Below are 27,599 nucleotides of genomic sequence, written 5' to 3' on the forward strand. Positions count from 1 at the left end.
CGGTAGTTCCGAAAACCTGAATCTCTGCCTACCCTTCCGTCCCTGAGTGTGTGTGTGTGTGTTGATCGCTAAGTGCTTATGTGTTAACTCTAGTATACCGACAGTACCTGCGAAGGCCTCGCCACTCTTCGGGGTGTGTAAGTGTGTGAAATCCTTTCACTTCCTTATTGCGGCGGTCGACGCTCGCACCGCTACCACCGTTACATGGCCAAACCAGAGCGGCCGGGTGATTATTAGAAAAGTCCACCAGATAAGGGTGTCAATTTTGGAGATTCGGCTCCAACAAAATTTTGCGCGTGGCCGTGTGAGTGTGATTTACCCTGCGACACTGCGACCAGCGGACAGCGTTACGTTCAGCATGAGGAAATGGAAGCATCCGGGTGCTGCCACGGATGGTGGTCGGAATAGTACCGCACAGCAACCAATCAACAGCGTACTGCACAGCAAGCAACCGAACGTGGTGACCGGTGGCGCCACCTGGCGCAATGCGGCCACACTGCTAGCCATCGCCATTACGATCAACCTCACCTGTACCGGAGTCACCAGTCAAGGTGAGTGGAACCGCGTCGTGCACGATCTGTCCTTTCACCCTTCACGATACAGCACAACGGGTAATCAGGGCAGTAGCTTGATCGGGGCGGATGACGTAGCTTCGCAGTAGTTTGGAATTCCTACACCCGCATATTCTACTTATCTTTATGTTTAGTCTTACGAAACCGGGTAAGGTGCGTTAGGTGCTATTCCACTTGGAATATCGTTGATCAGCTCTTAAGATCTTCCTTGGCACCCGAAGGAAGTTTCTCCTATACTTATCTTGATCCTTAGCCATTGACTAGGACGAATTGCTAATGTGATGCGCATATTCTACCTATCTTCATGTTAAGTTCGTTAATAAAATGTGTTGGGTACCTTTAAACCTTGAATCACTGATCAAATATTGAGATTCCTAAGAATTCTACAGCAATTCCTTGAGGTCCAATTCGTTCGTCTTCTTCTCTTGATCCTTAACCATAGAATAGATCGGTTTGTTTGTCCTTTGCTTCGAAATCGCGGGAGATTCAGTAGGGATTTGAATTACCCGAGTTCTGGAGTTCTGGAGAATGTCATAGCGTATCACCTGATATCTTTCCCTGTGATCGAAACCTTGCCCAGTTCAAGATGATAAGATAAAGGCTTAGCATACGGTTTCAATGCTAGATGTATGAGTCAAGTATTGGGCATCTTGTACATTCGGTTACTGACCCATTATATTATTCCTAGCGTTACTAGTTGAATGATCGTCTACGCCAAAGTGGCAAACAAATCGTTTCGTTGGTGCAATCTTGATTTGCCTTTCTGCATCTTCTCACGCAGCCGGTCGTGAGGATCTACGGTGACCGACTATTTCGACTCCGAGCGCACATGAAAGCAAGCGAACCTTACAGCGACCTCTACAGCTCTACAAACCCTGCCTGCGGCAAAACGGTTGCTAATGATATCACGAAACCATCATCCGTTGGGACGTGATCATGGGGTCTCCGGTAACCTAAGCCTCCGAGAAACGTTTCGCCGTTGAACCCCTTGCCGTAGCAATTAGTCAGTTCACTTGATCTTGCGGTTGTCTTTTTCTGTCTATCTACGTGTAAGTAACAATACAACCGGGCCGTTTTATCATCAATTTAAAAAGAAACATCTACGTGTAAGTGTTTCTGTGTGTGCGTATGTATGGGTTTCGAACAGGAGAGAAAAAAAAACATGAATAACAGATGCTTGGTTTGTTTTTTTTTGTTTTACTCAACTGGTTTTGCTTAATCCATCCAACCACCCACTCAGACAAGTTCTGCCCAACGTGACCAAGATTGAAGTTGTCAAAATACACAAAAACAAAACAAAAAACAAGAGCGCGTACCGCTCACTCCGTGAGCAAAATGGCATTGGCCGCGCATGGATCGTTTTTGGAAGCGTTTCAATTAAGGTTTTCTTTCTGTTTTGGATCTCTTTTCATGGTGGATGATTCGAACGTAACGTTCGATCGGGTAACCTAACAAAAACAAAAAACACACGCAAAACACGACTCGTTGCGGTCACTGGAAGGGATTTGGGAAGTGAGTTGATATTCTAGAATGCGTTGTTTTTGTTGCTGTTGCTGAGATAATGATCCCCTTCTTGGAAGTACCTTGACTATCAGAAAGGTTAAATAAATGCAGTATACGCTCAAACTAGCTGATGCGGAACGCCACAACGATGGTGAAATCGAACGGGTGCCACCTTGCACTCTTTGCATAGCTAAATACAGATACGACAACCTGTCAAGGCATTGGATTGCAGTAGCGTTGGGTGAATTTGATTCAGTTTCATGAATATTTGAACTGGAGGAATGAATCTGAATCTCTGTTCTGCAGGTTCATGAATCTTCGTAGATTGAAGAGCTCTCAAAAATACATGCTTTTTCAAAAAATTAAGAATTCAAAGATTCATGATTCTTCATAAATTCAAGAACTCTTAATGATTCATGACTCTTCAAAGATTTATAAATTCCCAAAGATTCATGATTTTTCATAGAATCAAGAACTCTCAAAGATTCATGATTCTTCATGGATTCAAGATATCTAAAAGATTCATAACTCTTCATAGATTCAAAATATCTAAAAGATTCATGACTCTTCATAGATTCAAGAACTCTCAAAGATTCATGCCTCTTCAATGATTTCAGAATTCTCAAAGATGAATGACTTTTCATAGAATCAAGAATGCTCAACGATTCATAACTCTTTATAGATTTAAGAATTCTCACAGATTCATGACTCCTAATGGATTTAAGAATTCTCACAGATTCATGACATTTCATAGATTCAATTACTTATAAAAATTCATAACTCTTCATAGATTCAAGAACTCTCAAACTCTTCATGCGTCTTCAAGATTCATGACTCTTCATAGATTTAACAATTCCAAAATATTCATTCCTCTTCAAAGATTTAAAAATTCTCAAGGATTAAATATTCTTCATAGATTTGGGAGTCTTCACAGATTCATGACTCTTCATAGATTCAATAACTCTCAAACATTCATGACTCTTCATGGGTTCAAGATATCTAAAAGATTCATGACTCTTCATAGATGCAAGAACTCTCAAAGCTTCATGCCTTTTCAAAGAGTTACGAATTCTCACAGATTCATGAATCATTTGTGATTCATGATTCTGTGATGCGATAAATGCGGTTAGACGTAATGGAATCCAAAGAAACACTTTGCCCGCACTATACAAACACAACCAGGGTGGTGTTGATTTCATTCCGCATTCGCAACCGGTCAGCTTAAAACGACTTAAACGATGCTCGTTGCTATAAAAGTGTGCTGTTTCGCTGTGGTTTGAAAACGCAGTAATAAAAAAAAACACGAATTCTCTCTCGATCTCTCCGTCGATTCTACGGAAATAGCTCACCGGCGGACAAACGCGTCCAAGCGAAGGTCGCATACTGCGCTACGGATTTCTCTCGCATGAGCCATTGCGCCGGGGTCGCATCGGTTAATTAGCTTCCCCCAAAAGCAAAAGTTGCCGCACTCCGTACAATAGCCTACGTCGAAAAAAAAAAACGAAGCCTAAACTACAACTACGGGTTGTGAACGTTCTCACAGACCACCGAACTGCAAAAGCCCCCAGCCTGACCTAGAAAGCCGCAAAAATGAAAGATGGCTAAAGCAGAAAGGAGAAAAGGCTTCTGGCATCTGCCACATCCACACCTGCCCCCCAGTTCTCTTTCACCACCGCCTCGTTCTCCCATTCCTCCCACCCGTCCGTCATGCAGTAAGCGGCGTGCACGAGAACGGATCTGAATCATCCAGAAGCCGGGTACAGGGGTGTATCGAGGGGCCCCGGGTAATTGCTAAGTCACATCTTCGACCCAGTGTACGGGGCGTATGTAGAAACCGTCCACCGGGTGGACGGACCGTTTTGCCGAGGGGAAGCAAAAACTCTCTTCCAGCGATTGACGTACTGCCTCTGCGGCATAATTTGATGGAATGACGAATAGTTGTCCTCCTTTTACCCGGCGTGTACTCGTGATAGCGATACTCCTTCCATCTGGCACTGTGGTGAGAAAAACGCACGTGAAAAGGGCTTTGGGAACGACTAACAGTGGCCCATTCCGTCCGTTTGTCTTGACAGACAATGGTCAGGGTAAGAAAAAAAAAAACGTACGGAAACATTCGGAAGGGTTTGGAAGAGGAAGGCGGAGAGGGAGTGTATGCCCTTAGGAGATAAAATGCCCACTGGTCTACGAGAATCTCTAGACATACCTTTACATTGTAGCAGTTACACTCGCTCACAAGCGTTTCGGAAGTGGGCTAGAGAATGTCCAATAGTGTAGATGGAGTGCGATAATTAAAAGCCTCACACATTCGAAGCGCTACTTGGACATCCGTCGGACTATCGGGTCGCAAGACTCGCACGGTACGAGTACTATCTTTGTTGGAGCTACTTTCCCAGGGTGAGGTTAGAAAAATAATTGTATCTTACCAACGTTCATTAATTAGTTTTGTACTTCGTCCAGATTTCAATTGGTATCGGGACGATTGTGAATGACATTCCTTAGCACTGATCCGCGCTATAAGTATCTCCAAAAGATCTTCCGGTGAACTTCATTTGTGGGTCTTCAAAGAAATGGTCCAAGAAAGAAAGTCCAAGATTGTTTTCAATTCGCAACTTAAGTCTTGATCAACATCACCAACATCAAGTTTATGAACGTTAAACTTGATATTCTCCGAATGCTTCAATCTGAGTGACTTCGGAACTTTACATATCTCACCAAAATGCCTTGAATGTTTAGACTTCATCATCACCAACATCAAGGTGATTAAGGCGTCAACGAGCACCAAGTAAACAGGGTTCCAGAAACCCAATTGCTCGATATTAAGGAGTAGAAGAGTAGAGACGTTAACAGTAGTGTTTAGAAACTCAGAAGGCAGAGATCCGATCCAAAGCTCTTAGGAACTCACATGAGAGGATCCCAAATTGGAGAGGATTTGGGCAATTTTCTTCAGGTTTTCTAACAGCAACAAACTTATTATTTTTTTTTATTATTTTTAGGTATTTTTTAGTTTTGTACGGTGTTTTCCACCAGTTTTCCTTGGGATTTCTTGTGGAAATTACTGCTGGAAATAATTAACTACGTAGACCACAGTTGTAAAAGCGTATTGAAGTGTGTTAAGAAGGTTGGGATACAAAATAATAGCGTCGTATACAATCAGAATGTAGTTAAAGTTTGTTAACAGTGGTAATAAATTAGGCCTTCATTATTTTCGAGTAAGTTTTCCTTTAAGTAAACAATGAGCAGCGGCATTAAACTACATCTGCCATTGGCTCGTTACCATCGTAGACTGTGCAAGTTTATAGTGACAACCACAAAAATGCATTGTTTTCATAAAATTCAACCCTCCCCCCATCAGGAGAAGCATTTGACATCCACACTTAGGCATCGTTTCGGTACATTTTGTGCGTTTTTTATTGTTTTTCATCACTGCGCCCGTCGGCTGTTCGGCCGGGCAAATGAGGTTAATCAGAGAAGAAACGGAAGCGCACTGTAAAGTTCTGGAATGGAAAGCGGGAACAGTCCACTCCTTCGCCAGCGATGGAAGCAGCGTTGACAAACCGTTGCGGTCACGTCGATGGGAAAAGAAAAGGGGGTGATACACTTACCTACCATCGCCGTGGCAAAATTTGTGTTTTATTGCATCGTTGCCGGTGGTACCGGAATTTCAAATCAAGGGCAACGATCTGTTAATGGGCTGGGAAGGGCTCATGTTTTCTGTTTTGGGGCGATGTCCGGCGAATGCGATGCGCCTGCCGCCCGGCGGAAGATCTTCCGCGCTAGGTCGTCCTGTGTTAGCTGGATGGGCCACCATTGTTTAAGTACGATGAGCCACACTAGACCTGTCCCATGTCTATTCTCAACCGGTCAGCGCAATTTAGCGTAATTCTTACTTTACAGCTTTCCTTGTTTGCTATAGTTGGTACGGCTGTCTTCCGTTTTCTCCCTTGGATACTACCAGCGAGATATTCATGTGATATTGCAGAAAGGAACGTTTGGCAAACAAAATTACGCCACTTGCTGAAAGTCGTTCCCTGTTTGGCGTCTTGTTTTTTGCCCCATTTTTGGTCTATTTATTTGCGCTTTCTGTTGAGACGAGATTGATTCACACTTCACGATTTAGGTGAAATGAACGGAATCAATACGTTTAGCATTGATTTCATCACACCTCACCGCTGACTCAGATGTTGCGTTCTTTCCAATCAATTGTTTTGAACAATACATCAGTTGTTTTAAGTTAATTCTTTGAATGACTTCTCGTCCTACTGCGCTAAAGACAAACGATTGTAGAATGATAAAAAAGAAACCGATGTGCTTTCTATATTTTGTCACCCGAGGTCGGTACGCAACGTTCTCCCTTCCTTACAGCGGAGGTTATTGGCTGGCGCATGTGTATCGAGCCTGGTCTATCATGACGTTGTCGCCATTCAAGTACGACCACTTCTTTAGCTACCTTTCATCCCAGGTCTCGGCAGTGGAAACGGTTAAGCGCACAAGTTAAGTACCGCTGCCGCTCGCCGTCCCGTCCAAACCGACGTGTGCTCACCTGTGACCACCGCCTTCGAGTAGCGATGAGTGCCCGTAGCCAAGCAAAAATATCGTCCACACTCTCCAGCCTGTGGTCCTGTGTGTGGACCACACCTTATATAGCGCGAAACAGGTACCGTCACCTGGTTAGTGCAAAACAAAAAAAGAAACGCTCGACAGCACACGTTCTTTCCTGCCGTGCTGCTGTCATGCTGAAGCCAGTGGGATTGAAATAAATAAATTTACAGGGTTCCACCATAGATATACAAGATAGGAAGGTATACACACTATACCGAGGCGCGCAACTGTACAAGATGATCGTGGCAGTTGATATTGAAACAAAAACAACTTTACTGACTTTGTAAAGTTTGATACTGATTCACTAGCACATTTTAGTGAATATTTTATACTGGCGAGTTCAAGAGTTGAGATTTTAATTTTCTTTTTTGCTGGTTCATTATAGAGTTGAAGATGAAGCAATGAAGTCAACTAGTGATGTTCACAATGATTTAGAATTAATGAATGATTTAAATCTTTCTAGGGAGTGAGCTGATTCAAAACTCAAAGAAGAATATTTGCGATTTAACTCATTCACAAAGCACTGAATCATTCAAAATAATTAAGCTTTAATTCATCACGGCAACCTTTAGCTCTAGTTTTAACTCATGAGTTAACTCTCATGGGAGTCAACTCTCTGTTTAATTCTTCACCGTGACCTATTACTCCGTGAGATGAAGGCCGTAGCACCCCGTCGCTTATTTGAAATTATTGCAATCTTGAAGAGTTCAGTTAAATTTTCATGAGCTGAGTTAATTCTTCATCCTTTAACTCGGATATATATCCTTAAAAAGAATTAAATTTCCCATCTCTACAGTCAACCCCTTAGTGAGGCGTATCCCAATTCACAGTTCTTCGGATAGCGAGCAAATCATAACGAGCGTATGAGTTGGAATACTTTGTTTTTGCTGCATAGTCAACAGGTGTGTAAGAGATTTTATTTTCTACTCGTAGCTAATATGATGATCCTGCTGAGATCCAACTTGGAATTGCTGTAGCATCGAGTTTGGCTATGTCTAACACGTTCCTACTTCGCTGAGATAACGCTGGGGTTAAATTTGCTGGTGTGGCGAATCGAATTCCCTACTCTTTCAACTATGAGACCCCAAACAACTAGATCCCTGATGTCCGTTAAAGTGGTCCCACGGGTACCATGTTTGGGAAACGTTCTCTCAGGCTTCAGGTAGATGCGGTTCCATGCAGATGGCCAGAACTTCAGATACAATTACGATGTTTGAATACTATTATCCAACACACGAGAACCTAATATCTCTAAGAATTAACCTTGCCAAACTGCAACAAAGACTGTAGAACCCTTGGGAACTCCTTGAATGTCCACTTCAACCCGTGTGAATCTTGAACTACGTTGTCTTATTCTACTTTATTTTCAAAATATTAGTGATTTCAACAATTTATATCAGCAACTTTCGTGCTAACACGGCATAGAGTAAAAATAGATTATATTCCGTGTATTGAAGAACCCTGTATTGGCAGTCAGGAAGGCACGGTAACCGAGAGGGAGTAGGTTTCGGTGCGTGTAAAGCACACCTGAATCCTTAGAAAATATACAGACACACACCGACGCATCAATTTACTATGGCGGTGTTATATTTTTCGTGGTGAATTCAAAACAAGTTTAGCCTGCGCGTTCTGCACGATCGCGCTAGAATTCACCAGCTACCTCCGCCTCACTCAAAGTGCCGTTGCAAATCATTGAGATCGGCACGGTACGGGCTGGATGCCGGTCAGCATCGGTAAGAACACTGCAGCGTATTGCAACTCGGCACTGCTTCTTCCCTCAACTCTGGATTTTTCTCGGCAGGTGAAGGGTTGCACAGTGTGATATGGCACAAGAAGGAAACCAAAAAACGAAGAAAAAAAAACAGCAACAACAATCCGAATGCGCTAGTGTCAAGGAAACGCGAGCAAAGGTGACATTTAAAGGCAGCGCGAGGGAACCAAGCCGCTCGAGCGAAATAGCCCACCTCCTAGCCCAGCACGAAGCATAGAAGCAATGATCTCTGGCAGGGGGGGATTCTTTGCTTGTTGCTGATCGCGAGAAAAAACGTTCCGTGCCACCCGTCGCTTTCGGCACGAAGCAGGCAAACCTGTTTCGCGGTCTGGTCTGCAGAACACGAACCGCGAACCACTCGCGCTGGATTTACAAATCGCTAAATTGTCGACGAGATCGGTACGGCCAGATCCGTCCTAGCTCACCTCCTCCCTTCCACAATTGAAACCGTGGGTGGTTGTGTGCGTATCGTCCGAACGGCAAGACGCCGAACAAGAAGAAAACTCAGGAGAAGAATGGATGAATAAATAATGTGCGGCACACACCACAATCGGATTGTTTCAAACGTTCGCCACCGGGCAGCGGGGTCACTTGTAACCGCCGAAACCACAAACACAGAATCACCTAATGTATACTAGCCATGTTACTACTACCAAACCGATCGCCGATCGTGGTACAATTCGGGTTTTCCTATTTCTTGCCCGGTACCCGTTTACACCACTACCACCAAAAACCACCAAATGGCAAATCAAATCGATACCATTAGAAGGAACAACAACAAAAAAAACGCGCCGTTCTTGTTCAGCCGTTGTTGCCGATTGCCTGCCGATGCGGCGTAACACATACCGGCCACGGTACGGCTAGAAAACTACCGATCCGTGGCGTAAAATGGCTAGCGAAACACTGCGCTAACTTCCTCATGCGTGGCGAGGCAGCGTGCTGGAACTTTTGCGGCGAACCGTCGGCAACGAACCGCCACCGTGCAGTTTGTTTTTCTGCCGACGTTTAAGGACACGTACGAGCAGTTTTTTTAGCGGATACCGGGTGATAAAGAACGGGGTGGATGATTCCGTTCGAGGCGGCTGAACGCATTCATCAGCTCGGTTGGAGTTAAATATTTATGGGCTAGAACAGCGTCTGCCCCGGGCCGCACATAAGCAATGGGTGATTCACGTGAAACCACGTGTCGATCTTTTCGTTTCGCTAGCTTTAAGTAGCTTTTTGCAGCAAGTATTTCTGGGAGTTTTTTTTAAAGATAAATATGCATAACTAATCACACCAGAAACCTATGTCAAATTTACTTTTCAATCCTTTCTACTCATACACGACGTATCCCGTGCCGTTCAACCGAATCCTTTATCTTTATCAGCATTATTTCAATAATTATCCCTGCCTTTGATTTTTATTCCAACAGTTTAATGATTTATGTAAAAGGTTCATCGCTTGCTGCCGTGCAAATCTTTCGTTTTTTTTATAATTCATGGTAAATCGATCATACTTACATATATTCCCCGATTCATGCAACCCTTTTTTACCGGATTTTCATTTCATGGTTCGTCGCTTGTTGCCGTGCAAGTTATTCGTTTCTGTCATTTTTCGTTTATCTTCATGTTCTTTAATTTATTACGCTGATTCTAATTTGGAATTTTATTATTTATTATTATTTTATTTTTTTAGTAAGGTGCATCCGTAGGATGAGGGAAGGAAATGTACCTCATCCTCATAGCTAAAAGTTGTTTTTTTTTTGTTGCACATGTACAGTCCGACCGTTCTTCCGTGAATAAAAAAAATAATAATACGGTTCGTCGCTTGGTGCCGTGCAAGTCTTTCGTTTTTATATTAATTCTTGCACATACATTTTTGTAATGACTGTTTCGGTCGTCATTTTACATTTGATTGGGTAACAGGAGGATTTTAAATCCAATCCACATCACATCTTTTATTACTTCATTTTATCTATCTTCTTCAGTTGAGATGATCCATATGCTGATTTGAAGTAATACAAAGGAAGCCCCACTAGAGCTAGTTTGCAACGCACCGTCTATGCGCAACATTTCATTGAATCTCGCCGCGTCCAACTACTCTAGCCCGTAAAAATGTTAAAGATCATTTACATCCTTTGTACGTTCTTTGGTAAAATTTCAACACATACCACACATCTGTGGCCGACAAGTGTGGCATTTTACCACTCCAACACACAGCCTCCCTCCTATAGCACTGCTGCAACACACTGTGCACGCCGTTTGCTAATTGCCTACGCACATTATCGTGTTAAGGAGCAGCAAAAAGGAGGCACCGAAGAGTAATGGTCATCGTCGTGTCGAAGCAACGCGGCGCTGGCTGAAGTTTTCCGAAATTGATGAACTCCGGACACCGCACAGAAGTTTGTGTGTAAAGTGTGCATTCGGGCAAACATTAGGCATTGATTGGGCTGATCAAGCGCATACTGCCCCTCTCACACGGGAGGGAATAGAAAACCTTGCATTTCGGTACCGGCTTGGGATGTTCGAAGAGGGGGTGTGTAAAAGCGTGAAAATAAAACAAGAATGGGTGAGAGAGAAAGATACAGCAGGAGCGGGAAATAGAGAAAGGGAAACCATGACGACGGTTGACGACGTTTTTTTTTTTTATGTAATTTGAGTTGAGTTTCGATACGAAGCATTGAATAGATCACGTTGCACAATTTGCAACGTATGGTAAAATGGCGCTGCACACAGTCGCCGCACTGTCGCTTCATCTGCCCATTCCTACTCATTCTCATACGGTTCCTACACCAACACTCACATATCCACAAATATGAATATAATGAAGCAAAAAAAACACACACAGCGCTGCAACAACTTTCACTTTCACGAGTTTTTGGTTCGCTTTCGGCTTTGGCAGGTTTTGGGGGTGCATTAGAAGTCAGAAACAGCGAGAGAAAGAGAATCGACCAGCAGTGCAAGAGAAAGACAAGGGAGGGAAGTAAAAAAACCAGTCAAAACCGTTCGAAGCTACGGGTGAATATTTCATCCCCAAGTGGTCCCTTTCGACTTTGTGGTGAGCATGTATTACAAAAAAAAAAAAAAAAAAAACACATCCCCACACGGTAATCAACGGTTATTGGGCATTGAAATCGGCAACGTTTAATTATTTTCAATCAAAAAAAAGAAGAAAAAAACACACACAAACCCAACGCTCACATGAACGCAAGGGTGTACTCTTATTTATGTGCAGGCATCATAATTTCCCATCTTCCAGTTGGGTAATGGGAGACCTCTCTAATAATATTTTCACAGCACAGCTTCGCGCCAGCCTAATGTGCATCGCACACCCAGCAATGAAGATTTGTAATGCATAATAGAAAAGTGATTCCACCAAATAATAATGCGTGAACCTGTGATGTTGCCCCATGGGAGGGCGAAATTGTGTGAAACAGGAACAGGCGCCCATGCCCGTCCGCACACATATGATGAGGGAAAATGATTTTCCTCCTTCACCGATTAATAATGCGCGAAACGACCAGGGACTCCGGCCAGGTTGACTTCCTAGCGTTACGCAAATCTTCGCAGGTATCTTCGCCGCGCACTCCCGTGCCAAACCGTTGCCAAATTGAATGATGCAGGAAGTGCAATGTGCATGCGGCCCCCTACTGCCGATCACCCCGGACGCTATTGTAGCTCGACGGGTGGACCGATAATTTTCTTAGCATGTGAAAGTTGCGTTTGAGCGCCTCGCACCACACGTGAACTTGAGTATGTATATGTGCATACACACACACACACTTATCGTGTGCGTGCAGCAGTGGGTTGAGCCGTGCGTTTGAGCTTAAGAACAGATACCAACCGTGTGACCGAAAACATAAGCTACTTTGTGTGCGAGCGAGGGGTTCGTCGCTTGAGCGGGCGCGTTGAAGTCTTTCGATTTTAACCACCGTTCGCAGCTCCAAATGAGTTCTTTTCGCATAGCGTTCGTTGTTTGGTGTACCAAAAGGAGTTTTTCACGATAGGGAAGTAAAATTTGAATGCAAAATTTAAGGCACAAACTTTCAATTTCTTTGTTTTGAAATTTTCCGACCCAAAAATAAAAATGGAATCACAAATTTTAAAGTCATTTTAAAAATTGGCTGGTGGAGCCGGAATCGAAATCATTTTGCCAGACACGCTTATCTAATCTCTCCACCAGCGAGACGCCGATTTCGGTAATCATATGTGTGCCCTGCAAATGTGACGATTCAAACTTTCATTTTCCATTTCGCCTGATTATCGATTCGTCTGCACGGCAATTATAAAATCAAAGCGATGCAATGTTCCATCGGCAGTGTGTGTGTGTGTTTTTTTTTTGGTATAATTTTCGCACCTTCGTCATAAAAATTAGTACGCTTCAATTCACGCTGCGTCTAGGCGTTGCTTCAAGTGGCACCAGTAAACGGTTGCGGGTTACACAAGCCACCGCAAGCAACCTGCAACATTAGGGAGTAGGGAGAAGTCGTGCATTAAGGCCGATTTGGTTGCTGCTGTTGTTGTTGCATTTGAATAGCAAATCAATTCGCAAATCGTGCGCCATCGGCTAACCCGAACAGTGCACTTGGTGGGTACAAACTAGTTATGTAGGGCAATGTGATAGTCGAATTGTTACATTCGTCTAGCGGTCAGGGGGTTCTGCGACTGATGATGCGCACTCGTTATGATGATGAAGGTAGAAATGAAGAAAACAGGCAACCGCTCCTGTACATTGCGCAATCTATGGTTTGCTGCAAACGTAAGCTGAGCTGTTTCATCAACGAACACGAAAATTTCTTGTTGCGAACATGGCTTACTTCTTACCGATTTTGTTTTGGAACATGTTGATCTGCTCAGTAGCTTAACAACAACATTATTGCACAGATCCTGTTATTTCTTTGCCCAAAACTACCCAAATATACTAAGTTTTTTTTTTTTGCGATGAGCGTTTCCAAATTAGATTGTTTTCCAGTGAATTTGATTTGTCTGTTCTCAATTTTAACACGCTTCATCAACTTCCAATTTATCCTTCGATGGTCAGTAACGATGACTATCTTCTTTTTTTTCTACAATCGATCGTACGCATCATTAGCCGATGTCCAATCGCATGACGTTTTAAAGCTTGGCCTTACTGCGGTGGAAGGAAAATTTGACGATATATTGCATCAAAAGCTCGTCACAGGCACTCAAAACTCTGCGTGTTGATTGACAGCCTTCCGCTCTAGTGGATTGCCATTGCCTAATTAAACCAAGCCCGGTAATACCTGCTACGTGAGGCAACCTGCGCTCTGTGATGTGCATGATGGGAAAATTGTTCTTTGAAAATCTCTTTTCTTTTGCGCTCAATTATTGATCTCTGCATGTGGTTTGTCCATGGACAAATAAAAAAAAAAAACGCCCAGAAAAGACAAAGCAACACCAAAAACCGGGAGTGTGCTTTGGAATGTGCGTTCCCGTTAGTAGGAACATATCCCTCAACCGTACCCAGCCAAATCCAGCCGCATGCGTGCCAACAGTACGCGTTCTTCCAACATAAATTACCCTGTCCCAGGCGAGCAGTTTGCCGGCTAGTCGGGTGACACTCCCAGCGTTCCAATCTTGAACACCCAACGAGGTCAACTGAAAATTATACATTCGATGGACATCCCGACCATACTGGAAGCGTGTTGTTTGCACAAGTGCTTCTCTCCCGCTCGCTTCTGTCTGTGGCCGCATGCCGCGAGAATTCGAGATGTGGACGATTTTGGCGTTGGTGGCGACGAAAGCAGTAGCAAACTCCCCCGGCTGGGTCGGGGGGTGTTAAAATCTAACGGTTGTCCATCCCTGCTTTGTTTCTCAGCTCAGTTCTCAATTGTGTGCTGCACTCGATATTACCATGTAAAAGGGTGACAGAGTGGTGAAATTTGTGATGAAATTCGCCGGGATGGTTCGGGTGTAGCAGTGGCGGACAAGAAATTCTCAAGTAGTCCACCGGGTTATTGGTGTCACGATATTTCATCGGTGTTTGAATACGCAGGAATAATTGTGGCTGAGCTTTCTGGGTTTTCTCTTTCTTCATGGCGGATTATACCGGATGTCTTAAGATGTTTGTCAAGTGATTCATCGCTGGTGATGATATCAAGTAGAGATGGGAAATTTAATTCTTTTCAAGTATTTAAATCCGAGCTAAAGATTTTGAATGAAGATTCAACTCTTACACTCACTCTTCAAGAATGGGGAGGAGTGCTGAGGCCTTCATCTCATGATTTAATTCGTGAGTTAAAGGTCGTCGTGAAGAATTAAATCGGGAGTTAACTCCCACAAGAGTAAACTCACGATTTAAATCGAGAGTTGAAGCTCACCATGAAGAGTTAAATCTTAATTATTTTGAACAATTCAATTCTTTGTGAGTGAGCTTCGAACGGTGGTTAAAATCGAAAGACTTCAACGCAACCGTTCAAGCGACGAACCCCTCGCTCGCACACAAAGTAGCTTATTTTTTCGGTCACACGGTTGGTATCTGTTCTAAAGCTCATTCAAATCGTAAAGAGCTTTAAATACTCTTTTTTTTTAGATTTCAATAAATTCACTTCCTAGAAAGATTTAAATTAATCATTCATTCTGATTCATTCTGACATCACTAATATTAAGTGAAAAAGTAGTTATAGATCTGCAGGAGCCTATTCTGTGTAATGTTATTAGAAATTGTTCTACAAAATTGTATAATAGTGATCAAATTTTCTCCACCGAGCAATCACATGACGCAGAACCTTCCTAGTAGACAGAATCTTACAATAATTCGGAAAAGTCCTGCATTAAAACGTTTTCAAAAGCATTCCGACGACAACATTGACACATGCAATCAAATGTGCCGAAACATCCGTTCGGCGGATGTAGTATGTCGCATAACGAGTGGCCACAGTGGTGAAGGATGGCCGCCAAAGCGTTGCAACGCCGGGTGCACAAAAACAAAAGCGACAGATCGCATAGAAGTGAAAATAGCGAACGGCAAACAGTAGGAATGACAACGGCCCAAAGCCAAATGTCACTCGACGGTGGCGCGGTGGTGTGGAGGCGGTGGCAGGGTATATTGTCGCTCAAGACCACTGCGAAATGAATGAGATGCATGCGCAAAACGAATGATGGAAAAAAAATGAAAACGCTAAATACCACAATGCCACGCAGCTTCGCGTTACTCCCGCTTAGCATCTCATTATTTTCCTGATGGTTTGCGTTTTGCATTTTTCCGCACACCATTCGCTGTGTCACCCCTCCTTCTTCCTCCCTCTCACCTTCCCAACCCTTGCAAGGTAGTTCCTGTGGTGAAAATGGGCGGTCAGGCGGGCAAAACAAGGGGGGACGACCGTGGATGATGCAACTGATGCGTATCGGTGCGGTCGCAAATGGGAGAGAAAAGGTCAACGTAATGCGTGCGGTCACATGAGAAAAAGTTAATCTCATGCGCGTCGTGGCGTTAATCAAAAAATGATTAGCATGTTTCCTTCCAGGTCCAACTAAAAACAAGCAAAAACTGTATGTTTGTGTGTGTGTGTGTTTTTTTTTTGTCTGCAGATGGTGCTAACTTTTATGTCTTTCTTCATTGTAGCCTCTTTGCAGAGGTCACGAAGTAACAAACATTTTTAAAGCATGCGTAAGAACCTGTTAATTCTACAAATTGGTTAGGAATTCTGAGGAAAAAATCCTCAGATTTATAAACCGGTAACTGAGCAATGCGAGATCTAAGCATGCCAAACAATCCTATTATTATATCCGATCTGATATGATCATATTATGTTGTGGTAGGACACTCGTACATCACGAAATGACTAATGAGATTCCCATGAGTTGTCAAATTTCAACGTCCAAAAAACAACCCCCTCAAATAAAGCCCACACAAAGCAGGTATCTTCAGGCACACACACTTTAATGCGTATACACCACACGGAAGACATAAGCAGAAGGTCTTCAATTGAACCTTTATTTCACACAGTGGCATTGCACAGGTACCATTCCACAGTGGACGCGGTTCATACAAATGCTGAGGAAAAAGACGAAGCCCATGAAATCATTATAGTTTCGTTTGGATGAGGGCTCAGAAGTCGATACATCTGTAATAGATCAAACAGTTTTAAAAGCAACATCTAAGGAGCGGTAGAAACACCTGCATCTTCTCCTCTTGCGTTTCTAACCGTTCATCGATTGGAATGAGACTTTGAGAAATGAGATTTGTGAATCTTTGTAGATCACAAGATTTGCTGAGCAGTCATCAAAATTAGATATTCGTTTTGAAAAATGAAGTTTCAAGGTTTTATGAAACTTTGCAGACCTCGGCAACTGTGCAGTATTCATCAAGATCTTCGAAGATCTCCATAATTGTTGAGCATTCATCCAAATTGGAAGGATGAAATTCCAAAGATTCATGAAGCTTTGCACATCTCAGAAATTATGAAACATTTATTAAAGATCTCAAGAATTGTTCAGCATTCTTCAAAATTAGATATGCATTTGGAGAGACAAAATTCCAAAGATTCACGGAGCTTTGCAGATGTCAGAAATTATGGAATTGCAGATTTCAAAAATTGTTGAGGATTCATCCAAATTGGAAAAATGAAATTCAAGAGGTTTGTTAAGCTTTGCACATCTCAGAAATTGTGAAGCATTCATTGCAGATCTTTGCAGGTCTCAAGAAATGTTGAGTATTCTTCAAAATTGAAGAGACGAAATTCCAAAGATTCATTAAACTTTGCAGATCTCAGGAAGTGTGTGGCATTGATTGAAGATCTCAGGAATCTCAGGATCTCAGTAGCATTGAAGATCTGTGGAGCGTTTATCAAAATTAGGTATTCATTCCAAAAAGAGAGACGAAATTCCAAAAATTGATTAAATTTTGCAGACCCCAGGAATTGTGTGGCATTGATTGAAGATTTCAGGAATTGTGAAGCATTTATTGAAGGTCTCAAGAGTTTTTAAGCATTCATCAAAATTAAAGAGACGAAATTTCAAAGATTCATTAAACTTTGCAGGTCTCGGGAATTGTTGAGCATTCATCAAAATCTTTGGGGATCTCAAGATTTGTTGAAGATACATCAAAATGAGATATTCATTTCTAGAGATAAAATTTCAAAGATTCATGAGTCATTTGAAAATCATCATGATTCTCAGATAACTCTTCATTGAAGGTTCTGCAGAAGAGTCTTTTTAAAAGGTTCTTCTAACACTGGACTTGCTCCTTTCATTTGTCAAATTTCACGAGGTTAAATCAATTTAGCATCCAGAGATCTTCGGGCCTCAGTGAGTGCTTGTTTATTGTACAAAACAAGCAAATGAAAACTTCCTACAAGTACAGTAAATTACACTAATTTCAATCATTGTTACACCGGCATGTGCCCATTGTGCATTCGGGCCACAAGACCGTTTTTCACCGCATTATGCGAAAAACACCCCGAAACGGTGGAGAGAAAGATGATTTATTAAGGCTGAAGGATAACCTCACACCTTCGTCCCATCCTCGCCAGTACACCCGGCCGAACCCCCGGGCCCTGGGGCGCAAGCAAACTGTTGGAAAATTGTTTTCGAGCGACGGCAAGCGGCAAAAACAAAATTGCAAACGTTAGGCGTGGAAGCGCCAAAGCAAGCGTCTGCGTTCCGCGCTCCGTAACGTGATCATATTTTTCTCATGATGTTTATCATCGTGCACACATACACGCATGCATTATCACATGCTATCTAGTTTCTGCTTCATGCAAAACCATGCTTCACCCTGCTTCGGTACGGTTCCTCATCTCCACAAAAAAACCTCCCCCGGATGGTGGTAGTGTTGTATTCGATGCAAATGAAGAAATCGATTTCCATTTCGCTTGCAAGATGGAGATGGAAAGTAAACACGTAACTGCCCTTCTCCTCCCTTGCCACTTCGCTTTCCTGCCCCTGCGATAGGTTTTCCCCTTGACACGCTCTACATCCTTTCCCACCGTTGCTGCAGCGATACTTGTACACCACGGGCTCGTCTTACCAGCTTCGGAGGCTGCCGAGAAAGTGTGGCAGGTGGAAGCGGAAACGGCCGGCGGGGTGCGCTTGGATGACGTCGACCACCGATTACAACGGTGCCGACTTTCGTTTTCACTTGTGGAGCTGCCTTTTACAGCCACACCACACACGCACTGGTCGGTGCTTGTGTTTCTTTCGCTCCCTTTCCATCCCAGATTACGTTCGCGTTCCGGATGGAATTATTGAATTGGTATTATTGATTTTATTGCTACGGTTATGGCGAGCCCACCCGAAGCCCACCCTTCAACGGTACCGTCGGGCCTCGATTGTTGTTGCTATTCAGCGGTAGTGTGATAGAGAGAACGACACGCAGAACTGCATAAACAATTATGTTTGTTCCAACAGCAAACGAACGTGTGCAATCGGATACATTTCTGTGGGTGTGTGAGTGTGTGGGTTTGTTGAACACGCGTTGTAAAATCGATTAGCTATTTATTCACGTACTGCGTTCAGTAAAAGTGTACCTTTGTTTGGGCAGCAGCAGAGTAAAAAAAAGGGGACTCCAAATTAATAATTGCTGCCCGAATTGGCATCATTTCTGTGTCATTGCTGTGTCACGTGGTGTAAAACGGAGGCCCACTTCTACTGCAATAACAGATTATAATTTTTTTATACAACAATCTTTCAAGGCTTGTCAAGGGGTTTAATTTTTCTGTTTGAATTCACACTAAACCATAGTTTCTTTCCATTCGGTGGTTTAATATTCCTTTAATTTATGTATTAATGAAAGATTTTGGTAATTTTATGTGCACTATAAGGTACAATCAGCTCCCGAGTTACGCAAATAATAATAGTCGAATCCGGGAGTAAAATGGTTTATACTTCAAAGTTTCATAGTTTACTTCTTTCTTTGCACTTAATTGATTCAGCAAATCAGGTGACTTTTTGGAAGAAACTATTAAAATAAATTAAAAACAAATAAAAAATTTTACATGACAAATTAAGGTACTTTCAATCAAATTTTTACCTTTTTACTTAGATTTTCTGCTATAAATTAACTCAACTGATGAATGATGAATGATAAAATGATTTTTACATGCGAAACTACACGAACTGTTAAAATTTCCGTTTGCGCGTATGTCGAATCCGCGTATCTCGAGTGTCACGTAATTCGGGAACTGCACCTCCCAATATTACTCCTCTTTATTAATGACTTTTAGCCGTGTTTTTGTTTGGCCAAAGTTCAAATTCCAGGTCGAAAACTCTCTTTATTTGTTTGTAAGTTTGTCTTTATTTGTAAGCAGTACAAGAATCAGGTCATTTTTCGAATCTTCTCATATTAATTGAACTATTGATCAGATAGACTATATCCAGAATACCTAGTGCAATATCTAGAGAATACGCCAAATAAAGGTAAAAGCTTGACCCGTTTTAACAACAAAATGGCGAGCTTTGCAATGGTGCATAATCTATTTGTAATAGCCTATTTGGACGGAGCGCTTTCTTGAGATTTGCGATAAATCTCAAAGAATGCGCATCAATCTTTCTGTCCAACGACCCGATTTGATCAAACTTTCCGTAAAAAAAAAATGCGCTTCAAATGTCAAAAATAATAAAATAATAGTTTTTTTTATCGCTACAAAACGTAAATAGAAGCCGAAATTACTTAAAATTGCAAAGTTTTAGCGCGTTTTCAACGGTGCTGATACCGTAGTGGAATGCAACCGAGAGGCAATGCGTCGATATGTGGTCTGGATGTGTGTAACTTGAATAGTCCGTGGGCATCAATTTTGGGAATTTCTTCGTAAATCTCAGATTTATTGTAAGTCTCAAGAATGCGCTCCCTCCAAAGTGACTTTAATGCCGGTTATTAATCGGGCGTCATAATAAACTCATAATGGTTTATACCAAACTGGTCCCACCAGTTCACTAACAGCGAATGCTTTTAGCCTTCAACTACGAAAGTTATCGTCGAATTTTTCATATTTAAGGTGAAGGAATTTAGGCTGTTGATAAGCTTTACTGCATTTTTAAAGTCTTTTCTCCTCAAATGATGATTATTAGACACGAATTCACTCATATTGAGGCTCCCATAGTCATACGGTGCAATAAACAAATGAATTGGATGTTGCTTAGTTGCGGATCTGACATAAACTTTCTCTTAATTTTCCAGGAGGTTAGGATTCATAAATATCCTTCCGAGAACTTCTCAATTTCTAAGGTCTTACAAACCGCAAGATTAATTTAGAAACCTTGAGTAACCCTTAAATAATTAATCATAAGGATTAATTTACACAAAGCGCATCTTTTTTTTTTGCTGATGCTGATACAGAAGAGTGCTCTTCTCAGAACCATGCACTTTTCATCAACATCGGTCGGGAGATGTGTCCACATTTTAATCCGTAACCTTTCACCAAACCACACCAAAACAGCGTACACTCAGCCGGGATTGGTTGTGATGAAACAAATTTGCACAACACACCATCGATCGTCCAATATTTTGGATGTCCCGCGGACCACCGAATGGTACAATGTCCAGCAGGACGTGGGCGCCCGTAAATGATCGGGCAAAGTTCCCGCACCGTTTGCTCGTGGGCCACCAGCCCGCGGTGCTATTTCTTTCCATCGAAAGTTGAATGAAACTTCCCTGCATGCCTTGCGGCCCCGCCTGTTTTGGGTTTAGGCAGGAGAAGGAGGTTCGCCTGCGGTAGGGCGTTGAAGTCTCTTTTTTACCTGATCCGGACTGAACTCATCCGCGTTCCGGGCAATGAACGAAGCAACGGCACTTACGTAACGCGTGGGGATGAGATCAAGAGCAGCCGCATAAGCATCTAAGATGCAAGGAACGAGGTTTTTGAGCATGCGCACACGAGCCTTCTGAGAAATTTTCTAAAGTATCCTTCAGTTTGGGGCAGCCATTTTTCAGCACAAAATTTCCGACCGTATGATGTAAAAAAGAAGGGTTTTAAATTATTAGTTCATAGAAATGAAATTAGGTTGTGGCAATACCTTTCCTTTAAAGTAACCTTTTCGATCGTCCCTCTTCCATTCGAAGCACTCACAACCGGTTCGTTGAATATTAATTCTACATTATTGTGGTAAAGAAATATATCTTAAGGTACAAAAAAGTCTCTTTCTATTAATTAAAACGCTTGTGTTTTTTTGTATCTTCTTTAACTCGGCTTTAGTTTGCGGTCCCCCGGCAGTGCCAGCGAATGCCAAGGTACACACAGAAAAGGCAAGCGATGGAAGTGGAGGGCTGAAGTCGGCCCGGTATGATTGCGATGCCGGCTACGAACTGTTCGGCGCGGATACAATCCGCTGCGATCCGGCGAAAGGATGGGACCGTGAGCTGCCATTTTGCGGTAAGTGTTTTGCCAGTTTGGAGTGGAGAGCTTTCCAATTTTACACCTTCACACCTTGGGCATGGAAGTACAACATTTCGCAAACAAGACGAAGAAGCTGATGCTGTGGAGTTGTTTGTTGATGCAGTTGTAGCGTGTGTACTGAGATTAGCTATGCTTGTCAGGCTATTCTTGAGGAATTGAAAAAATGTGTCTAAACCTTGACTTTATCTACTAATTGCTGAGCAACTGCTTTTATTTTTCCCGAATTCAGGAACGAATGTAGCGTACCGCAAACCGGTGAATCAATCGTCTGCGACCCGGTCGGGTCCGGCAGGGTTCGCCAACGATGGCAAACCGGGCAACCAGAACCCGGATGGCCAAGAGTGCTCGGAAACGCAGAAGGAGGTATCGCCGTGGTGGCGGGTGGATCTGCTCACGCCGGAGGCAGTGCGCGTGGTGCGCATTACGACGCGCGGCTGCTGCGGGCACCAACCCCTGCAGGATCTGGAGATACGCGTCGGCAACAGTAGCAGCGACCTGCAGCGGAATCCGCTCTGCGCCTGGTATCCGGGCACGGTGGACGAGGGTACGACAAAGTCGTTCACCTGCGCCCGACCGCTGGTCGGGCAGTACGTGACGGTGCAGCTGGTGGGCGTCGAGAGCAGCCTCAGCCTGTGCGAGGTGGAGGTGTTCTCCAACGACGAGTTCTCGTCGGACCGTTGCGCTTCGCCGAACTTGAGCGTCGAAACCGTGCTGACAACGTTTGCCAAGACCTGCTACGAGTTTCACATAACGCGGGGCGAAAGCTTTGAGAAGGCCCGGGCGGTCTGCAAATCGCACGGTGAGTCGGGTTGTGCGAAGAATGCCGTGGCTCAAGGCGAAATTCTCCCGAATAACCCTGTCGCTTCGTTTTCGCTTCGCAGGTGGCGATCTGATTCACGACTTCCGCGGCGTTACCACCGACTACATCATCTCGGAGCTGGAGCGCCGCAAGAGCGATCTTCGAACGCAGCTCGTGTGGATCGGGGCACAAAAAGAACCAGGCATTACGTCACGCACCTGGAAGTGGGTTAATGGTAAGCGCACATCGAACATTATCACTCGCCGCCCAAGACGCCACGTTTATCAAGGGGGCAGCAATTGGGAAGGGTCAGTGGGAACGCGTGACGCCCGAGAAGCCCCGAGAACAACCACCGGGTTGGGAATCATTTGCAAACAATCAGCACTTTCTTACACACCAGCAAAGATCTGTACACACCCACGGCATGTCACCGTGATCTCGCGAAAATGGTCAAGCCATGGAAATACGCGATCCGCGCGAAGATTAGCGTAGAAGGGATGTGTTGCATTGACACTGCGAAATGCAAATCGGTCTGTCGAACGCGGCCACCGTTCTCACGTCGCTTCCATTAGATACGGTCACATTGATGTAACGGCCCGGCATGCAGTCATAATTGGCCATTTTATTTCGCTTTCATTTTCAATGCATCCCGAAGCGTGTTTGCGGCGCGAAACAATGGTGGGAACAGTTCGAAATAGTGCGTAAAACAATGGTAAACGGTTTTTTTTTTATTGCCTGATTGCGGCGAATGATGAATGTGTTACAGGGACACGGTGTAGGTGTTTCGTTTTTATCAATCAAAACGTGGGGAACGTTTAAAATTAAACGTTGGCCTCCCGCCTCCTGATGGCGCATCATCGTAACACTCGTCGTACAGCAGCGTAATATGATGTGCTGTTCTTTGTCTTGCAGGCGATACGGTGCTGAAGCCAACGTGGGGCAAGGATCAGCCGAACAACTACAACGGCGAGCAGAACTGCGTTGTGCTCGATGGTGGTCGCAGCTGGCAGTGGAATGATGTGGGCTGCAATCTCGACTACCTCAACTACATCTGCCAGCATAATCCGCTGTCGTGCGGTTCGCCAGAAGCGCTGGTCAACACGACGATCGTCGGCAGAAACTATTCCGTCGGCGCCAACATCACGTACCAGTGCCCGGTCGGCCATTCGTTGATTGGGGTCGAAAGGCGAACCTGCCAGCAAAACGGCATCTGGAGTGGTGTACCACCAGCATGTAAATGTAAGTGCCCAACATAAGGTCAATACTAATTCAGAGTCAGGAATCGCAATCTACTGCAAAAGAAAACGGAACTCTTTACATTCCCCATGAATATCTGAGGATTCTCTGAAGATCTTGTCTTCTACAGTAAAACGTTGTACAGATGTACAAAATATTCCAAGAATTACTATTCTTCGGTCAGAACGATCAATTCTGTTGCTGTTTTAGCAATATCAGCGACTTCTAACTAGGACGAGTAGTATACAAATTATGTCAGAAGAATTGGTCTAGACAATCGGAGATTAGCAGTGCTTGGAATACATTGTGTTTATACACCGTAGTATTACAGAATCTAAAAAATAAGGAACTCATTACTCTTTTAAGTTTAAGTTCTTACTCTAACTTCAGGACTCTTTAGAGATGCATGAATCTTTAGACATTCAAGAGTCTTTAAAGATCCAATAATTTTTGGAGATCTTCAGAGATACCCTTTCTTTAGAGATGCATGGATCTTTAGACATTCAAGAGTCTTTAAAGATCCAATAATTTTTGTAGATCTTCAGAGATACCCTTTCTTTAGAGATGCATGAATCTTTAGACATTCAAGAGTCTTTAAAGATCCAATAATTTTTGGAGATCTTCAGAGATACCCTTTCTTTAGAGATGCATGGATCTTTAGACATTCAAGAGTCTTTAAAGATCCAATAATTTTTGTAGATCTTCAGAGATACCCTTTCTTTAGAGATGCATGAATCTTTAGACATTCAAGAGTCTTTAAAGATCCAATAATTTTTGGAGATCTTCAGAGATACCCTTTCTTTAGAGATGCATGAATCTTTAGACATTCAAGAGTCTTTAAAGATCCAATAATTTTTGGAGATCTTCAGAGATACCCTTTCTTTAGAGATGCATGAATCTTTAGACATTCAAGAGTCTTTAAAGATCCAATAATTTTTGGAGATCTTCAGAGATACCCTTTGTTTAGAGATGCATGAATCTTTAGACATTCAAGAGTCTTTAAAGATCCAATAATTTTTGGAGATCTTCAGAGATACCCTCGGAGATATCTGTTGACAACCGACTCATGATTCCAATGACTCTGAGCATTGTAGAAATTGACTCAGAAAATATTAAATCTCTATTGTATTTCGTTAAAATTCCACAGATGTCGATTGTGGTCCACTGCCAGAGATCGAGCACGGAGGCATCATTCTATCGGAGCAGCGTACCAGCTTCGGTGTACAAGCGTCCTACACCTGCCATGAGAACTATACATTAATCGGTAACGAAAACCGTACCTGTCAGACGAACGGTTGGTCCGGCACACAGCCGAAATGTCTGATTGATTGGTGTCCAGAACCGCCACCGATTCAGGGTGGCAAGATCAAGGTGTCGGGACGTCGTGCCGGTTCCACTGCCTTGTACACCTGCGATTATGGCTTCGTGTTGATCGGCGAACCCGTGCTGTCGTGCGGGCTCGGGGGCAACTGGACCGGAAAGATACCCGTTTGCCGCTACGTGGATTGCGGTATGCCGGCGCGACCGGATCGTGGCAATATGCTTTTGCTGAACGATTCCACCACCGTTGGTTCCGTGGTGCGTTACTTCTGCGACGATGATTACTGGCTGGTTGGACCGCAGGAGTTGTACTGCACGAAGGATGGCAAATGGTCGGGCAGTGCACCGGCGTGCGAGTGTAAGTAATTCCACTGCTATCGATATTGCTTCCGTTGCGCAACGATGTCTAAACGATTCTCCATTTTTCGCACCCAACCTAGTGATCACTTGTGAGACGCCACACGTACCACCCGGTTCGTATGTGATCGGGTACGACTACAACATCCATTCTTCGATCCAGTATCATTGCGATCCGGGGCATATTCTGCGGGGTGACGATACGCTGACCTGTCTAGAGTCAGGCCAGTGGAGCGGAGATGCACCCGACTGTGAATATGTCGACTGTGGGCCACTGACACCGATACCGTTCGGGTCGCATCGTTACCTGCAGAACACGACGTTCCTTGGTTCGGAAGTGGTCTACTCCTGTGCGAACTCGCACCGGCTAGCGGGTGTGAATCGACGAATTTGCCTGAATACGGGCCTTTGGAGCGAGACGGCTCCACGCTGTGAGGAGATACGGTGTACGGAGCCGACGCTAACGCCCCACAGCTTCGTCAGCGTTACCGGAAATGATCGCATGTACGGACGAACGCTAATTCGCACCTCGGACGCGACGGTGAACGGTGCCCAAACGTTCCGGGTCGGTGCGCTAGCGAAGTATCGTTGCGAGCGTGGCTACAAGATTGTCGGTGAGGCACTGATCACGTGCGAGGAAAATGGGCTGTGGAGTGGCGAGATACCAGAGTGTGTTTGTAAGTATCGATACACGTTTGCTCCGCGCGCTTTGTGAGCATTATTAATCACTCGTCCTCTTCCAACAACTAGATGTTGACTGTGAAACACCACCAAATGTTACTAGCGGAAAGGTTACGTTGGCAACGAATGCGACGTATTACGGTGCGGCGGCACTGTACGAGTGTGAAGGTAACTTTAAGCTGGATGGTGTTTCGAGACGTCTGTGCCTGGAAGACGGTACGTGGAGCCATGAGACGCCCCAGTGCGTGGAGATCACCTGTAACGAAATGAACATTTCCGACGCACTGCTCGTGAACTACGGCAGTCGTAAGGTTGGTGTGCAGGCGGAGTTCAGCTGCAGCAAGGGACGATACATGGTCGGGAACGGTACCCGTAGCTGTCTGCCAACGGGCCAATGGTCCGGAAGGAATCCTGTGTGCAAGTGTAAGCATCTAGTTTGAATGGTATTTAATGTCACCTTCATATTGCTGATGTCTCTGTTTCTCTTCCAGTAATTGACTGTGGCCGCCCCGCGGATATTGAAAACGGGCGCGTGATCGTGGTGAACGAATCGACGGTATATGGTGGCTCAGCGGAGTATCACTGTGTGCCGCACTACAATCGTATCGGTCCCTACTTGCGCAAATGTATGGACGATGGCAAGTGGAGCGGTGAAGAGCCACGGTGCGAACGTGAGTATTGCATACCGAGATCCAACCAAGGGTTGTTCATCCTCATTCGAGCGTGTTTTGTTTGCGTTTGTTCTTCCAGTGATTGTAAACGATGCACAGGAGACGAACAGTCTCGGTACGGGCATTGCCATCGGTGCCGCCATCATTGTCATCCTGCTGATCCTAATCGGCGTTCTGTTTCTGCACCGCAATAAGGCACGGCCGGTTAAGAATACCGAGAACGTGCAGGCGGCCGAACACAAGGAGGACCAGAATGCAGCCGTCATGTCCTACTCCAGCCTAGAAAATGGTCGACATAATTTCGATCTCACCAACCGGGGCGGGCTAGTCACGTTCAACACGTTCCACCAGTCCGGGGCGGGTCATCCGCCACCACCCAGTCAGCTGACGCACAGCAACCATAACAATAATCATCTTAGCAATAGCAACAACAACACCAGCTCGCGCAGCGGTAGCGAAAACATCTACGACCAAATACCGAGCGAACAGTTTTACGATGCACCGTACGAGATGCGTACGAACGAGGAGGTGTATGAACCGGAACCGACCAGCCGTGGCAACATCATTACCATCAATGGTGTCAGTGTGCGGTGAACGTTCATACATTAACCGACGTAACGCGGGTTCGCATGTGTGGCCGCTGAGGCATTTGATCCTCTAAGTTCCTTGAGCGCAGTAAAGCAATCCTGCCCTTGCTGCAACTGGCCGCAGCATCGCGCCGGCAGGATTCGCAACGTTTTGGCCGAGGGTGTTG

At 44.2% G+C, this 27,599-nt stretch overlaps 1 protein-coding gene across 1 annotated transcript; it reads left to right on the plus strand.

The window, feature by feature from the left end:
* Positions 1-358: 358 nt before the first annotated feature.
* On the plus strand, positions 359-27,439 carry LOC128707246 (sushi, von Willebrand factor type A, EGF and pentraxin domain-containing protein 1). Its single transcript, XM_053802200.1, has 10 exons — positions 359-551; positions 21,581-21,757; positions 22,011-22,580; positions 22,663-22,815; positions 23,493-23,819; positions 24,964-25,494; positions 25,577-26,170; positions 26,244-26,597; positions 26,666-26,845; positions 26,925-27,439. Exons 1-10 carry the CDS (start codon positions 359-361, stop codon positions 27,437-27,439), a joined length of 3,594 nt encoding a protein of 1,197 aa, XP_053658175.1.
* The last annotated feature ends 160 nt before the right edge of the window (positions 27,440-27,599 follow it).

The sequence above is a fragment of the Anopheles marshallii genome, chromosome X (genome assembly GCF_943734725.1).
Source record: "Anopheles marshallii chromosome X, idAnoMarsDA_429_01, whole genome shotgun sequence".
Lineage (NCBI taxonomy): Eukaryota > Metazoa > Arthropoda > Insecta > Diptera > Culicidae > Anopheles > Anopheles marshallii.